Below are 17,450 nucleotides of genomic sequence, written 5' to 3'. Positions count from 1 at the left end.
CCCTCGGCCACTTCGTTGGCGGAGGCATAAAAACATATCAGAACAATCTACTTTGAAATAATAACGATCAGCGTCACCTGAGCTACACCACTTGGTATGAAAAGTTAGTTTGCGGGCACAAACTCTTGTTTGTCAAAAAAGTCTGCGCGCACCAAGACTACAACACGCACCACTGGCACTGCTGCATAGTTTGCAGGCACAAACCCTTGTTGGTCGTAAAGGAGTCTGCGCCAAGACTACTACATGCACCACTTTGGCACTGTCCCATAGGCCCTGTGTTGAAGTTCATTGAAACAAACAAACAAAAATGTGTTGCTCAGAAAATAAAGAGAATGTACCACAGATGAGGACTGGCAGCAACAATACATGCAATCCAGACCAGAACTATCACTAAATGTGATTAATACCCCATTGACCTCAACCTGAGTGAGTTAGCTCAGTACACAATGTTTTTGTGTGCTTTTTATCAGGTTGCTACCGTGGCAATGCATTATTCAACATTGACAAAAATGTGTTTTTCAATATAAATGCATATATATCTATAATGGTCCCCAAAAATGTACCGAATCTATTAAAAGCTATAACAACATTCTAAAAACTGAGGAAAATAGCATAAGCCATAATGTTTTTGTATTATTTATTTTTATTCAAAAAGTTCATAATTTTTGTGGCAAATACTGTCCGTCCATGACGAAAGAAGTGAATATTTTTTTAATGAAAAATGCCTATAAAATGGCAACACAGAATTGCCATACTCCAAAGACAGAGTTTAAGCATCAACATGCTATATAGTGGTCACATGTACCAAATATCACGTCAAATGTTCGAAGACTGAGGGAGTAAGCTCTACATTATTAATTCCCAATATTTGTTTATCAAAAAAAAAAATGTTGCCATGGGAATGCATTGTTCAACATTGAGGAAAGAAATGCTTTGAGCAATTGAAATGTGTATTGGTCACATGTGTCAAATCTCAATCAAATCCTAGAAACTGCTGGATTTAGCTAAATCAATTAGTAATTTGTATGTTATCACGTAAATACATTGGTCAGCAATGACAAGAGATGAAGTTTGGATATCTTCACTTTACATTTTAGCAGCCAAAATATATGGGAAATTTCAATTCTATATAATGCTCAATAACTGATGGAGTTACAGTTGATCGATCCACATATGTAAGAAAATATTCATGTCATGGCAACAGACAGACTGAAAACCACACATACACACACAAATGTCTTGCTAAATGACATAGGCCCTACATGTAAGTAAGAGTGATCATCAGTCTCTAAAACTGCAAATCAAATGTTCAAAAAGTGGGCAGTTTGTTCCACAAATGTTTTTGATAGAAATGCTGTTAATGGCAAACACTGTCGACAATGACGAAAGATAAAATTTGTATAAAGTATAGGCCTACAATGGTGGTCACATGTGCCAAATTTCAAGTCTATTGCTCAAAAAGCGAGGGAGTTAGGTCAATTCATGTGACTTTGTATTTATCCATAAAAATACTAATGTTCCATGGAAAGAGGCATATTGAAAATTCTATAATGTATTATTTAAGTGTTGTGCAAAACAGCATTACTATAGAGTGGTCATGATTCCCAAATTGCAACTCAAATGGTTTAAAAAAAAACAGAAAAAGTTTGATCCACAAAATTGTAAATGATTTTAAAAATATGAATAATGTTGTTATCATGGCAAAACATTGGTCAACAGTGACAAATATTACGCTGTTGCCAGCAGACTGCAGGTTCATTTCCAAAAAGCACTTAATTAGATTATTACAGCTACGACACAGCAGATTCAACTCATTTTGAGTGAATACATGACAAGTAAGTATTAGCTCTTTCAGTGTTATGCAATTAATAAAGATGGAAAACAATTGATTGCAACCAGCAACTGATTTTTACTAGTATAGAATAGAGAATTATAATCAATTGCAAGTTGTGATTCAGCATCCAGGAGATTTTACATTGATATCTATCACAAGTTTTAAAAGATGTATGTATAAATTCACTCAGGAAATGCATTGTTTTATCAGACCAATACATAGAGAGGAATTGACAGTGAATTTGAAACACTGTCGGAACTTGCAATAGGAGAGAGATCAAACTAGGGAGAGAAGTTACTAGTATACAGAAGACCATCTCTGACTCTACTTATTAAAGATTACTCTTAGAAGTAGAAAACCTCTTAGAAGTAAGGTTTTTCTGGGTTTGGTTCATGCATAGGCATGCACCAGAACTGTTCTTTGCTTTTCAACCTTGATCTTCTCAAAGTTTAGGTTTTTATTCAGAACCTATACATAATGAAATTCAAGGGTATTAATTTGCTCTTTTGATAGTCATATTAAAGTGGATTCTCGTTAATTGTTGCAAAAAGTTAAAACATGCCTTGAAATCTTGTTCAGAAAAGCAGATGATGCCCTAAAAAATATCTCATTACATTTTAGTCATTTCATGGTTGACACCATGAATCCACATAGCTTAGGTCTGCATGCTGCTCCATGGTTTACAGAAGAGTCAGATTTAGAGGGGAAAAGATGACTGTACTGTGTAAGGGAGAAACGGTCACCCCTTGGAATCTGGTGTACTGGTATCAATGGGGGAAGGGTTGTCTGACCAGTGTTGTTTTTATTTCACCCATGGACTGGTGATATCTGTCTTCCTAATTATCCAGTTATTGGGTGCTGCCAGCGAAGTCCCCAGAGATGGTGATGGACATTGGAAAGCAACCAATCACATGGGTAGAGGGTGGAGTTTGATTTTCACCGTGAGAAACTGTTTTTAGAAGTCTGTACAAACCCTTGTTGGGAGAGTCTGCAGTGTAGTGGTGCGTGTATTAGTCTTGGCGCATGCAGACTCCTATACGACCAACAAGGGTTTGTGCCTGCAAACTAACTGCTGCAAGCGTCAGTGCCAGTGGTGCGTATAGTAGTCTTGGCGCGTGCAGACTCTCTTTACGACCAACAAGGTCTTGTCACAGCTAAAGTGGAAATTTTTACACAGTGAGTTTTCAAGTTTGAGACATTATAACTCCTGAACCGCAAATGGTACTGACCCCTAATTTTCTCCAAATATTAATTATATGTTAAACAAAATTCTTAAAGATGTTTCAAGATAATCCTTCAGTCTTTTTCTGATTTATGCTGAATCAAGCATTTTCATGATTATCCTTTGTGCAGAAAAATATCAAAAAATGAGTGTTTTTCCTTTATATCTCAATTCAGTTATCACAATCGCCCACAAAAATGGTATTAACTTGTAGGATATTTTATTCTCTTTCATATGACATCACATTTGTTGAAATCTGATGTTTCTATCAAATTCTATCTTTCAAATAGCAAATTCAGTAAATATGGCGGCCATCTTGGACGCCATTTTGGATTTGGAGGCTTTCGCAACAAATTTTTTTAGGTAGACCAGTGGAATGTTGTTTGTTACAATAAAATTTGAAAATAAGCATGGTCTACTTAGTTTGTAGAGAGAGTGGAACTCACTTGTTAAGTAAGCAAGTTTTTAGGGTTTGGCCCTCCGGTTATTATGACATTTATTAATTTCGGGAGCTGCGTCTGGCGGCCATGTTGGATTTTCGCAATAAAAAAGAAACTGATTTTAATTTTAATTCACTGAATCTTATTCCTCTTACCATTTATCATCAAATAGAGTAAAAAAAAACCCATCCCCAGACAAATCTTAACCACAGAAGGCACTTTTTAGGTCCTCTGGCGGCCATTTTGGATATTTGGCGGCCATCTTGGATTTAGGACAGATTTCAAGATGGCGCAGAAGCTTATTTTGTTAAGTATGGTCTAAAGTACCAGAATCAAGTGAGAAAACCTTGACTGGAAAAAAAGGCAGTTTTTGCCTGGCTCTGCCCTGTCTAGTAGGTGTATATTGGCTGTGAGTAGTTTTTCTGCCATTGGGGGAGGACTGCCAGTGACATGAATACGATTGCTGAAGTTAGTAGCTCTTCTTTTTATCGCGAGACGCGTCTTTCCTTACCTACGTTACACGAAGAGGCCGGACATCGCACTGAAGTACAGTGATATGTTCCGTATTTTCTCGTTTATTTGGAGGATTTTGATGCTAATTTTTGGATAAGAATACTCCTGAAATATAAATCTCATTATAGAAATAAAGTTTCTAATCATATTATGATTGGAAGTGTATGTAAAACCATGCTATACCTATGTTACAACAAAAATTGCCATGGACATCGTTTGTAACATAGGTATGAGGTTGCTTGAAGATGCTCTGGTGTTCTTATTTTGTTACAAATGTTTATGTGCCTTATAGTCTTTGTAGAAGTCACCTTGCCTCTCTTAATTATGATAGGCATAATGCTGAAAGGTTGTATATTCCTGTTTTACATTGCCATGAAAATGGCATATATTTATGTCACAACATAAACCACAAAAAAACCATGGGACATCATTAGTGAAACAGTCATAGACAAAATACATTTGTACACAGGCTTGTTTTTTTTTCATCAAATAATTCTTCACACATTTCTCTCCAAGAATAACTGCAAACCACGGACAATTATTTGATAAATTTTTCAGAATATGACTTTTATTCCCTACACAACATGAAAATCTAGAGAAGACCCAACCCCATGGAATGACCCAGATGTGTGAAATATATTGTTCTGTGGTGAAGTTGACCCAACCTATGGATATCAATGACAGTGTTAATACCTGTTGTGTGTATGTGCATTTGATTATTTCTTTCCATGTTGGTGGTGATATTAACCGCATTCAGGGATATTTCTAGTCTGTTTTGATATTATGTTTGTGGTGAATTTTTGTAAAATTGGTCACCTTCAACTACATTAAAGGACAGGTTCACCTTCATAAACATAAGGATTGAGAGATTGTAGCAATATTAGTAGAACACATCATTGAAAGTTTGAGGAAAATCGGACAATCCGTTCAAAAGTTATGAATTTTTGAAGTTTTTGTGCAGTAACCGCTGGATGAGAAGACTACTGCAGTGTATGAATAACTCAGATGTCACATGCGTACAACAATATAAGGAAAATACAAAGAGAATTTCACAAAATTTCATCTTTTGAAAAAAAAGTACACATTCCCTTGACTCGTTACCGACATATGTTATGGGTAATATTATTCCCCCTGCCTTTAGAAAGAAACAAGTCAAGTGGTCTTTTATTATGCGAAAAGAGTGAAAATATGTTAAATTTTCTTTACATTTTCTTTATACTGTTGTACGCATATGATTCAGAAGCTGCTGTAGTCTCCTCATCCAGCGGTTCCAACACAAAAATTTTAAAAATTCATAACTTTTGCATCGATTGTCCAATTTTCCTCAAACTTTCACTGATGTGTTCTACTTATATTGCTGCATTTTCTCAATCCTTATGTTTATGAAGGTGAACCTGTCCTTTAATTGGTTCATTACTGCATGCAGTGACATCTCATAAGTTTGAAATGCACATGCATACACAATCTTATCATCTATCGAATACAGTATGGAGATAAAAGGTGGGAATTACCCAGGTATAGTCATTACAATGTTAGGAGGGTTTGATTTATAATTTGAAATTAGTTTATGAATTTACTTTTTGGTAATTTGCAGATAAAACTTTTAAAAAAGGAAAGTAAATGATGGACTATATTGGTGTCTTTGATGCATGTATGACACATCTTCCATGTTTTATGGGTTTCGTAAGTCTTTAAATTTATGAAATCAGTTGTGTTTGTAAGTCGTCCAAAAAAGTTAACACAAAACGTTTAGAAATCTATAGGTTGCTATCTTTTTTGGCATTTGCATCGTATTCAGTGTGCTTTGTTTGAGAGAAGGTGATTTTTTGTTCCTCTCGGTTCAGTGAAGACTGTCAGTCCAGTTTTATTTCTAAGCTTTTATACCATCCTTGAGCACCAGTAGTTCGATCTCTTCTGACTTCACAGTAACCACCATGTATTGCTCATGTGGGGCAGTCGCCCCTTTGGAATACTTTGTGCTGGTAAATGCACTGTATGATACAGCCCCGTAACAGAGCACAGGCCTACAAGCAAGTGAATACTGTAGGGTAATTGATACTGGAACCCCATCCTTCTAGTACTACACCCTGGATACAACACTAAGTATTGTAGAGTCGAATCTACCAAGTCTAACAAGTACTGTAAATGTGGAAATCTTCGCAGTGTTGAAATTTTTACGTATTTCGCGCAACCCGAAACTAGTGCGAAAATAAAAGTACGCGAATATTTTTGTTTGCCATATGTTCCAGCAGTTGATGACCTGATTCCGCGAAATTAAAAACATGCGAAACTCTTCTTACCCCACCGAACGCAAAAAATTACTCGCGTGAAAATATCCACTTTTACAGTATGACGCAAGAGTCTCAGTACACTCCAGCGACCCATCTCACGCTCACCCGCCCAGCAATTTCATTTTCTCATGACTCCCATTAAAAAAGAAAAAAGAAAAAAAAAAGTCAACAATCCTGTGGCATGTAGAGCACTAAATAATTAACATTGGATGGGAAGCCTAGCTTATGTAAACTTTTGTTGTTGTTGTTGTTTTTTGTTTTGTTTTGTTTTGTTTTGTTTTGGGTTTGGGGTTTTTTTTTAAGCTAGAGGGACCTAAAGCTTACATGGACGCATTACAAATTACAGCTATTTCTTCTTCTAAATAAATAATCCAAAGGAGACTCAAAAAAATTTTCATATATTTTAGACTCATTCACCCTTGACTTAAATTTTTGCAGAAAAATGCTCAAAATGATCTTTTAGGACCATATCTCCCATAATAAACACAATATCTAATCCCAAAACGGAAAAGGGCCCTATACCAAGGGAAGGGGACCACCCAGCCCCCCCCCCCCCCCCCCCCCCCCCCCCCCCCCCCATGCATGCTCAGCTGACACGACGACGAGCACCAATGTCCACCATGTACCAGCGTTGTGTATCCAGGAAACACGACGCTATGCACCCCCAGGCCCCCCATGGCCCATTTGATCCGATCCCTCGATGGTTTCACCAGTTTAGAGGTCTAGTTTGGTTTTGGTCGAGGACGCGTACGCTCGAACAAGCCTGAAGAAAATGGACTCGGGCTGGTTAGAAAGGGAGATCGAACTGAACAGGAGACACGAGGAAATGTAAGTTAAACTAAGGAAAGTAGGCTTAAATTCTGACGACCCGATTTATGAGAGTTTGTACATAAAACCTTGGATAGGTCCCATTCGTTCATTTCCATGTACAGGTGTCAAAAGGAGCTCTTTTGCCGGCCGGCAAGTAGATACCTAACTGTGTTACATTCTCAGTTCTCCACGCCCTTCCTGAAAAGAAATTCGTAGCTAAGACTTTGCTTAGAAACATATATAGATCTACACGATTTCCAATCCAAAAGAAATGGGACGGAAATAGTAAATGCTTTAAAAAAGAAAAATTGATGGAATCAAAAGTCGAAAAAACAAATAAAGTCAAAAGTATTGGCATATTGCCATGCCATTGTTATTGATTCAAAATGCATTATGTAGACAAGAAAATGCATTTTACTTTTGCAAATTTTTGCCTTGCAAAATTCGTGAAAGCTTCATGCACATGGAAATCTCTGGTTTTACCATACCATTCCGCATGTCTGTAGCCTGTAGTGTAGGCCTACTCTGGCTGAGTTGTACGATTACTGTTAGTTATGGTTAGGCAGGCCTACTGTCATCTGTCGGGGTTAGAATTACTAAATTAGGGTCTGTTGTGGCATATGATAAAGTATGAAAATGCCTAATTATACACAGCCCAGTCGCTGTAAGTAGCGACAGGGCTGTACCGACGTGACCCACTAACACGAAGAGAGTTCAGCGATCGCATGCGATCGCTTTGAATTTTGATACTTTAGATCATTTTTTTGTCACCTCAAACTCATCCAATGCGAATCTTCAATAATGAGACTTCATTATGCTATCAATATTGAAATGCACATTTTACAACTTACCGAAAATGATGATATGCAACATAAGCGAACGGTACATCGTCTTTCACGCCAGGCCATTTTGAATATCGGGAAGTCACATGATCTGAATGCCCTTTCAAAAGGTCGCGCTGTCGACCGTGCTGCTACCAAATAGACTATACACATACCACCCGATATTCAAAATGGCCTGGCGTGAAAGACGATGTACCGTTCGCTTATGCTGCATACATGTATTATCATCATTTTCGGTATTAAGTTGTAAAATGTGCATTTCCATATTGATAGCATAGATATGAAGTCTCATTATTGAAGATTCGCGTTAGATGAGTTTGAGGTGACAAAAAAATGATCTAAAGTATCAAAATTCAAAGCGATCGCATGCGATGGCTGAACTCTCTTCGTGCTTGTGGGTCACGTCGGTACAGCCCTGTCGCTACTTACAGCGACTGGGCTGCAGGGTGCTACATAACTTAATTTTACCAGTTGCCCGGTCGGGCAAATAGATTTTCAAATTTGCTGTGAAACGCTTGCATGAATATTTATTTTACTTGCCCGAAAAGAATGTCCAAAATATAACGAAATAATACTGTATATAAGATCATGTGTAAGTCAAGGGCTTAATAAAACACAATAATTTAAACAAAAACAGAACACATTGATTCGCAAACTTGATCTGATCAAGTGTTGCCATGGCAATGCATTCAGGCTTCTTCACGTAAGTGTTGGAAAGCTGCTGAAATGAGATATACAGCTGTAAAGTGTGTTGCATCACTAAACAGCCATTATCTTTGGGCTTCTGTATGATTGACATTGTCGGTTTGTTGGGAAGAATAAGTGAAAAAAGGGTGGCTTCAAAACTTTTTGCTTGCCCAATTCGGGCAAGCATTTGTTCTCATTGTTCAAGAACACTTGCCCGAATTTGTTTTTCACTTGCCCCGGGCAATCGGGCAAGTGCTTATGTAGCACCCTGGGCTGTATATAGTTAGAAACTGCCAATTAATGCCATACAGAGTACAAAACTGCATTAACTGTAGGTCTTGTGTATATTCGTCTTTGTCATTTTGGAATTTAAGTTGGCAAACCTATCACTGAGTGTCAGTGCTAACAATAAGTGATTTTTACCTCACATGGATCCCTGATCTTTGCTGAATATTTTTAGTTCACCATTCTAACAAAACTCCCTATCATGACTGTCATATACTTCATGGTCACCTTTTCTCTTGAAAAATTGTTGCATTACCAGTGCATTTGGTTTTTCAGAGTGATATTCATTGAAATACAGATAGTTATCCATGCTTTGATACAAAATGGCTAATTCCTCAGGTCTGAAGCAGGTTTGCAGTGGGCTACTTTTTTCTTTTCTTTTTTAATTTACAGCTTTTAATATGGTGACATTTAAGGCTGGATTGATGTACATGTCTGACAACTGTGTGACTGTTTACATTTCAGTGTGTCAAGGAGAGAGCAACTTTTAAGGAAATCATACGACAACCTGGATGACAGAGAACTGTTCAACTCGTCACTGGCAAGCCAGAGAAATAATGCACTGAAAAGGAACAAGAAGTTGCTGCAGGTAAGTGTGTGCATATTCCCCAACTTGGAATCTTGAGTGTTTTTGATAGTACATTTTTTTTGTTTGTTTGGAAGTATGATGGTATTTATGTATTGCTAGGTGGATTCTTTTCGCTTTCTCATTTAGCTACCCGGACAAAGTGTCAACTCTCCACTACAATTACCAAGGCAGTGACAGTGAAACATGTCCATAGCGTGGTCTCTTTTATTCAGGGATACATCAAACTTATTTCTGTACAGTGCACTCCCATTATAATGAACAAGGTTATAACGAAATTCTGGTTACAACGAAGTAAAATTTAGGGCCGAAACATTGACAACTCTATGTATATTTATTGTTTATCCATTCGGTTATAACAAAATTTTGATATAACGAAAGAAAACTGCTGGTCCCGAGGACTTCGTTATAACGGGAGTCCACTGTATAGACAAATGGTTACAACAGACACTTTGGCAGCTGCTACGACTACTAAGTTTGATATTTACTGGTAGATACAGTGCTCTCAGGATTGTTTTGTTTACTCAGTGCATGTGATTGTTGTATCAGGAAGTGTTTCCTTAGATATGAAATGAAAAGTTTCCTATTGAAGACCGAACTTTCAGTATCATTCATATCACATTTCAGACGTGTGTCATATGTGAGTACCTTTTAGGAAGATTAATGTAAAATGAAAATTGTTTAAATCACTACATGAAACTGCACAGCTTTGAAGATTAATGACCAGAATTTCTGGAAAACCACATGATATGACAAAATCATAGAAAAACACTCCCTTCTTTGCAAAACTCACATACTGTAAAAGTGGATATTTTCGCGTGACTAATTTTTTGCGCTTGGCCGGATAAGAAGAGTTTCGCGTGTTTTTAATTCCGCGGTATCAAGACATCAACTACAGGAACATATGGCAAGCAGAAATATTCATGTGCTTTTATTTTCGCGCTAGTTTCTGTTTGCGCGAAATGCGCGAAAATTTCAACACCACGAAAATTTCCTCTTTTACAGTAACTGACAGTATACACTGTACTGTAAAGCAAGATACAGTTGTATTTTTGTGGCATGAGATTTTTGTGAATTGAAGCTGACGGCCTTTTTGGTGGCATGAAATTTTCACAAATTGCCTCTCACATTCAATACATAAAATGTAGACAAGAGCTTGTGCGTGCATTTTAGATTTCACAAATCTTTGCTCTTGTGAAATTTGCAAAATTAAAATGCATGCGAGCATTCCTCATTTTACAGTATTTTTAAAGTTTTGATGTAATCAGTCTGTGCAAGTCTTAGTATGATAAAGAGTTGCTTATGCCTTATTTGGTTTTTCTCATCTTGACAACTTAAAATCTAATGACATCTGCAGCTATGGCTTGAAATTTGGTAGTTGCTGTATATAGAGAGTTAGTTTCTTTATGAGATGGAGTCACCAGCCCTTGGGTGGTGTCATTTGACATGATATGATATTTTGCAGAAAGGTAGGCTTGGATGAGTTTCCACAGACAGTGAGAAATGAGATGATACAAACATATTTCCATGCTTTGATTCTCTTTGTGTCTTCCAGGAGATTGATATGTGCAAAGATGGTATTCAGCAAAGCCTTGGGAGACCACAGCCAAGTGAACTGGTCACATTGAAGGTACAGGCAGTATCAAAGATTGCTCTTTGTAATATACGTACATGTATAAATGCATAAATGCAATTTTCATCTCATTTTTTCCTCCTAATTATGAGCTTTAGTGCATTACTAATGAGCTGTTGTGGGGGGGGGGGAAGAGTAGAGGTCATGTTTAGCTCTGAAATGAAACTGCTCATGTGTTAACTTATTTTTTTTTTTTTTTTTTTTTGGGGGGGGGGGGGAATATAGTAACAACTAATGTTAGAGTGGAGGTACACTCCAAAAACCTATAAAATTACTTGAATAACACTGTATGTGTTTATTTGTATGTATGTGTTCATGCAGGGCCTCCAAGAACAACAGTGTTTAACCCACTGACAAAGCCACCCTGTGAAAATAAAACATATGAATAAATAAATGAATAAATAAATAAATAAATGCAACAGAGGCATAAACACAGCCTGATAAATCTGTGTGTGTGTGTGTGTGTGTTTTAATGTACGAATAAGTCAAAGACAATCTTTAGGATGCTCTTTAGTACTCCAGTATCTAATTTGTTGTACATATGACATATGTGTTGTGCACTCTCTGGAGGGATTTTGTGGGCAGAGAATATGAAGTAGATTTATGAAGGTCAGTTTCATGGGCACTGGAGGAAATCTATTGACTGTTACTAGGAGGCCCATGATAGTGAGCCAGATACAATGAAAATCTTCTATAAATCAGGTAGATCATCAGGTAAATCATCAGGTCACGACTAACCTTTACAAGTTAACCCACCTTAATTTGGTTTTTTTAGATTGCAAGATAAATGTTGAATTTTAAAAAAGCATAGAAATGAAAGGAAAATTTGTGCAGATATAACAAAGAAAATTGTTGGTCCTACACCAAATGATGGGCAAAACCAGCGAACTACTGCTGAATTATCACTCTCGATACTTGTCTGCATTATTGCTGTCCCCCTCCATAATATCTGATCCCTAATTTGCTTAAATTGTTAAAGACTAGTCCCAAGTATACGCGGGCAGGTGTCTATGGGAAATGCTTATCACAGTAAAATCAGCCAGTCCTCAACGGGTTTTAAAGGATGAGGAATAATGTTGGCTTGTCATTTACAGGTCCTATCTGTGACATTGTCAGATCTAAAGCATTTGACAACTTGCTTCGAAGTTTAAGAATAATTTTTTTTTTCCCACAAGAATCCTCTTAACACTTTCCTGTTGCATTTCCTGTTCATCAATACTGTGCCGCACTATGTATGTAACCCTATCATAACAGAACATGTTCATACAATGTATGTTTAAGGATACATGTGTTCCAAGTGTACAAATATGAGGGTTGGGATACGAGGTAAATTAGCTGGGTAAGACAACCTCATTAAAATGAGATTACCCTGTATTTCCACTAATATGTAAGTTGATTAGATGAACGTTTTTGTTTTTGAACATAATGAAAACAGGAATTCATGTACAGTAACGACAAAACATAGCTGTTTGCAGAGCATCAAATCTGGCTCTTTTCTACATGAAGTTATAAACTCCCACATGGTGAACTTTACACTTATGTGGAGTGCATTGAGTAATTGTTTATTCACTCAGGCTACATTCATTTTCTTTGTCATTTAACAGGTAAAATACTGGGCCATGGTGGACAAAGAATTGCCAGCGTGGAAGTCAGACGTTAAGTCAGCTGGAAGGAGCAATCCTCCCAGTGCCAGATGACCTTTGACATACCATAGCACAGACACCTCTATGTGATATTTTTCTGAAATCAAATTAATCAATTTCAGGTTCATGCTGAATGTGAAAGGCACTGTCAGCAGGCGATGCTGCAAAAAATGTGATTTGGTCACTTTCAATACTTGGCCAAATTCATCCTCATCGGGCTGATGGCTGGCAGGATGGAAATCTGGGTCTACGTGATAGTGATAGTATTCAAGGAAACCATTATGTTAGTCCCATCTGATTATGCGAGTTCTCACTGGCAGCTTGACTGGGTGTATGGACAAAGTAGCTGTGACCAACACAACATCATGTGACTCCGGAAACTTGCTATCATTCCGTCATGCTTCGAGTACACACACAAGCCACAAACGCAGCCTCATCTGGAAAAGAATGTTTAGCAAGAGATTAGAAGGCAGTGACTTGATTTGGTAACATGTATTCAAAGCTGGAAGGGAAATCATTTTTTATTTTGATTGTACAGTATTTTGGTTTCTGTTACAGTAGACTGCATTAATTTCCCACACCCACTAATGATATCTTGTGATGCAGTGAAACACAAGTGGTTCTTTGGAATCATGCCACATATGCAAAGTGTTATCATAGTTCCCTTTAACCCACCCCCCCCCCCCCAAACATTTACGTTGATTTGATTGTAATAACACCATAGAGAGGTCTCAGAAAACATATTCACAATGTACCTCATGTGACAAAACCTTATCTTTGGTCCAAACTGGGGCAAAGTCCTATTCTTGTTATTGTTTTTGGTAACAGACAGAATAAAAACAAACCTATTACAATTAATGCATTACTTGGTTCCAAGGACTTCTTTGTTTAATTGCTTCGAGTAAGCCAACATATTTTTCACAGTACTGTGATTAAATTCTCTGTAGTGTTGACTCATGTCTATGAAGCAGCGTAACGCATGTTGGTCAACCTTGCCCAAGTCTTCCTTGCACAAGTCAAAATACTGGCCAAGTCAAAGAAAAATGCTATCATGGATGGATGCAAACATGTTAATTTTATCATGTAAGTCAAAATTCACACAAGTCGAAGGATTTTCTCCTGTCTCTTTGGATCCCTTTTAATTTGACTTGGGCGAGGTTGACTGTATGTGTGTGATAGCGTCAAATGCATATGTGTGGCTATGTCATTCTCCTTGACATAGGCTGCTTCTTCTTAAGTCCAACATCAGACTAGAAGGATTGGGATATTGGCATAGACCCCTCTCATTCTTCATATCTATCTTTACCAACAACTGTGAAAACTGATGGATTTTAACAATTGCCGACGAGAGTTTATGGTTGGAGTGATTCAATTGCATGTTCAGCTTACTATGGTATTGGGAAAGCATTGCCTGGTATATAGTGGAAGATTCTTCAAAGTCCAACATCAGACAAAAAGGACTGGGATATTCATGGAAATTCCTCTCATTTTTCATATCTTTCTTTACCACCAACAGTGAAAAATGATGGATTTTAACAACTGCTGACGAGAGTAGGTCTGTCAATATAAGACTTAAAGCTAAGTGTGCCTTTCACTTTCATACTTAAATAGGATGAACATTTCCGAGATCAATTAACTCCAGGAAGTCACGACATCAGCAGTCAAGTATATTTCATCGAACAACCCATCACATGTTCACCAACGACTGAAAGTGACTCACAACACTGCTAACTCCATGTTAAAGAGATCATATAGTTTTGGTTGAGGCCTAACTTCAGGTTTCTAACATTTTTTGGTGAGATAATGAGAAACCTTGTATGAAATATGAAAGTGCATGCAATTCCAGGAGGGATTCAGTGTTTGATGAAAATTGATGAAAATCCTTATAAAAGGTGGGACCCACCTTTTATTAGGATCACTTTGCTTTTCTTTGTTATTGGATGTTTCAGCCATTCAAAACTGATATTCATCAAATAAACTTTGAATTTCTCTTAAAATGGTTTGCCCTGTATTATTCAGGAAGTGGTTTCTTGGTATCTTGCAAAAAGTTCAAGTCCAATCCTCATCTCCACCAATACCATCCCATCCCTTTAATGCACATGTCAACTTTTGTGGACTTACATGAATCCAAGTCAATGGATTTTCTCCAAACTAGTGTATGCCAACCTTAGTGAAGTTTACTGTAGTTTGTTTTGTCCACTAGGAATATACTACCTGTATCCTCTATATACATATCATCTGAACTTTGACCTGGCACTATTATTGTACTGGGCAGATACTAGGTGTTACAAAAAACATTTCCCACTTCTGATCCTTAATAGTTCGAAAACTATACATCAGATAACACTGTCATTGATATGAGTAATAGCTGAATAGTGTACAATTTAGTTGAAGGTGAGTTTGATATGAGAACATGATTTAGTTTCGTTAAATCCATGATTAATTTTTAAGTTAAGTTCCAGATTTTGGTCAAATTTGAACCCTCTGTACAAAATTGAACTTTACATAAGAACCAGTGATGTGTATGTGAGTGTGTGCTTACAATGACCCTGATCAATAGACATGAATACCACGAATACCACCTTTTCAGAGCTCTGCTGACTAGGCTTCTGGTCTCTTGCTTCAAGGCACATGAATGCTTTATTAATACCGTAATTCATGATGGATTGCCCTCGGCATTGCTAGTCTGAATTCATGGTAAAAGGGTAAAATGCATGCACATGAAATATATAAGCATATGTTTTCATATGCTTGCATACACTCCATTTCAGGCTGAATAAAGACTAGCAGTGATAGTGGAATTTCTCATGAATATGTAATACAGCATTCAAACCCCGGCCATTGTTCAGGACCATTGTCTCGGTGTTAACAACACACTCCCATACCCACCAATTGACCCCTGTGCAAAATTAAAGTTCTGTACAGAGGGTCGAAAATAGAGCAAAATCTGAAACTTAACTTAAAAATAAATCTTGAATTTAATAAAACTGATTTATGCTTTCATTTTTAAATTACCTCCAACAAAATTGTACACTATTCAGCTATTTTTCAGATCAATGTCAGTGTTATTTGATATATAGTTTTTGAACTACATCATAAGTGGGAAATGTTTTTGTGTAACACCTAGTATAACAACATTGCAGTAAGACCAATACCATATCTTAGCACCATAATGTAAATGTTAAGTGTACCAGAATGATGGCAGACGGACTGGATTTTATCCGACAGAGGCAATCTACTCTTGCATAGTCGGCGCCTTCACAGATTTCCAGAACCAAGACTGATATTAAATATACCATGTGTCATAATTGATATCCCTCAAAGTAATCTTATGCAACTTGTATAACATTTCATAGAGCAAGAGTTCCCATACTTATTAACAGAACAAAGTGCGAAGGGACTCTTTCACTTACTGTCAATTTTATTTATGATTTTCTATCACTTTAATGACTTCTCTCAACTTTATCCCTTATCAGAACTTGGATTGTATATGTTTATGTGCACGAGACAGGTTTCTTTTCCGACCGCTCCCTTTTCTGTTAGCAAAAGAAGAGTGACCAGGTTGCTTGTCTGTAACTCCATGCCACAGTGTCATTTTAAAATCTATTTGGTGGGCTTGTTTTGTCCATTTGTTTACTTGTTTGCTTTTTGTTTTGTTATTAGTGTGCCCTTGTTATTCCAGTATAGTCAGTTTCAAGCACAATACAAAAACTTCTCAAATCAGTGAAAATTTGGCGGATTTTCATCCAGTGACAGCTGAGATATTGCCTATAATACAGAGATAAATAGAGTTTGGGTTGTTGTCACAAAATCTTTCCTCCACTAAATTACAGCCTAAATGCTACCTCTTATGGCATGACATCAATTATGACGCGCCTTTCATATGTGTATCATATTTCATACACTGCATCCGACAAGAACAACACAATAAGTGTCACACACTGATTATGCCGAGTTTGGGCTCTCAATTATTTTAATTTGGAATGGAAAAGAAAAAACCAAGGGATGAACATTCTGTACTTTCTCTTACACAAGGTACATACAGCACATCCTTAGTATCGGGTAACAATGATAAAAATTGCATTTGACCCACAATGTATGATATGGGCAAAGAGGGAAAGTCTGGCTAATTTGTACAGCCCATTACAGCCCCAGTCCCAACCTTCATTCTTCATTGATGTATCATTCCAATATTAACTGCTTGAAGCATGAAACAGCACAGTAACCTCTCATACAAGTGTAGTATTCATCAGTAAATCTCAAATGTTGTGAGAGGCTAGCAATACTGGGGCTGACAACTGCCAGTATGGGAGTGTGTGGGTCTCTAAGTCTGCAATAAAAATGGCCCTGGGCACTTCCTTTACGACATTCACACAGCAATAAATCAGTCTTATTTCTCCATCCAGAATTCACGGAACAGTTTATGGCACTAGGAGGCCAAGCAGGAAGATTTGTTATCAAAACATAAGGCCACACTGAAATCTTCGTCTTGCAATGTTCTGTCACATTCACTAGCAATATCTGTCTTGGCCAAGTGCGCTTCATACAACAATAACTTTAGGATGTAGTCAAACTGTAACTCTACGTCTGATCATTATCAGGGTCATGGGAAAGTACTTGAACCATTATACATGTATTTACAAAAGGGCCCAATACAGCAAAGA

At 37.3% G+C, this 17,450-nt stretch overlaps 1 protein-coding gene across 1 annotated transcript; it reads left to right on the top strand.

Annotated features, from left to right (window-relative positions):
* The first annotated feature begins 6,993 nt into the window (after positions 1-6,993).
* LOC139740230 (centrosomal protein 15-like) lies at positions 6,994-13,187 on the top strand. Its single transcript, XM_071650814.1, has 4 exons — positions 6,994-7,128; positions 9,390-9,513; positions 11,066-11,140; positions 12,748-13,187. Exons 1-4 carry the CDS (start codon positions 7,073-7,075, stop codon positions 12,838-12,840), a joined length of 348 nt encoding a protein of 115 aa, XP_071506915.1. The 5' UTR covers positions 6,994-7,072; the 3' UTR covers positions 12,841-13,187.
* Positions 13,188-17,450: the final 4,263 nt, after the last annotated feature.

The sequence above is a fragment of the Diadema antillarum genome, unplaced genomic scaffold, assembly GCF_040938485.1.
Source record: "Diadema antillarum isolate AM-2024a unplaced genomic scaffold, OU_Dant_1.0 seq00000843_RagTag, whole genome shotgun sequence".
NCBI lineage: Eukaryota > Metazoa > Echinodermata > Echinoidea > Diadematoida > Diadematidae > Diadema > Diadema antillarum.
Note: the sequence above shows the minus strand (reverse complement) of the source record. Positions and strands in the feature narration are given on the sequence as shown.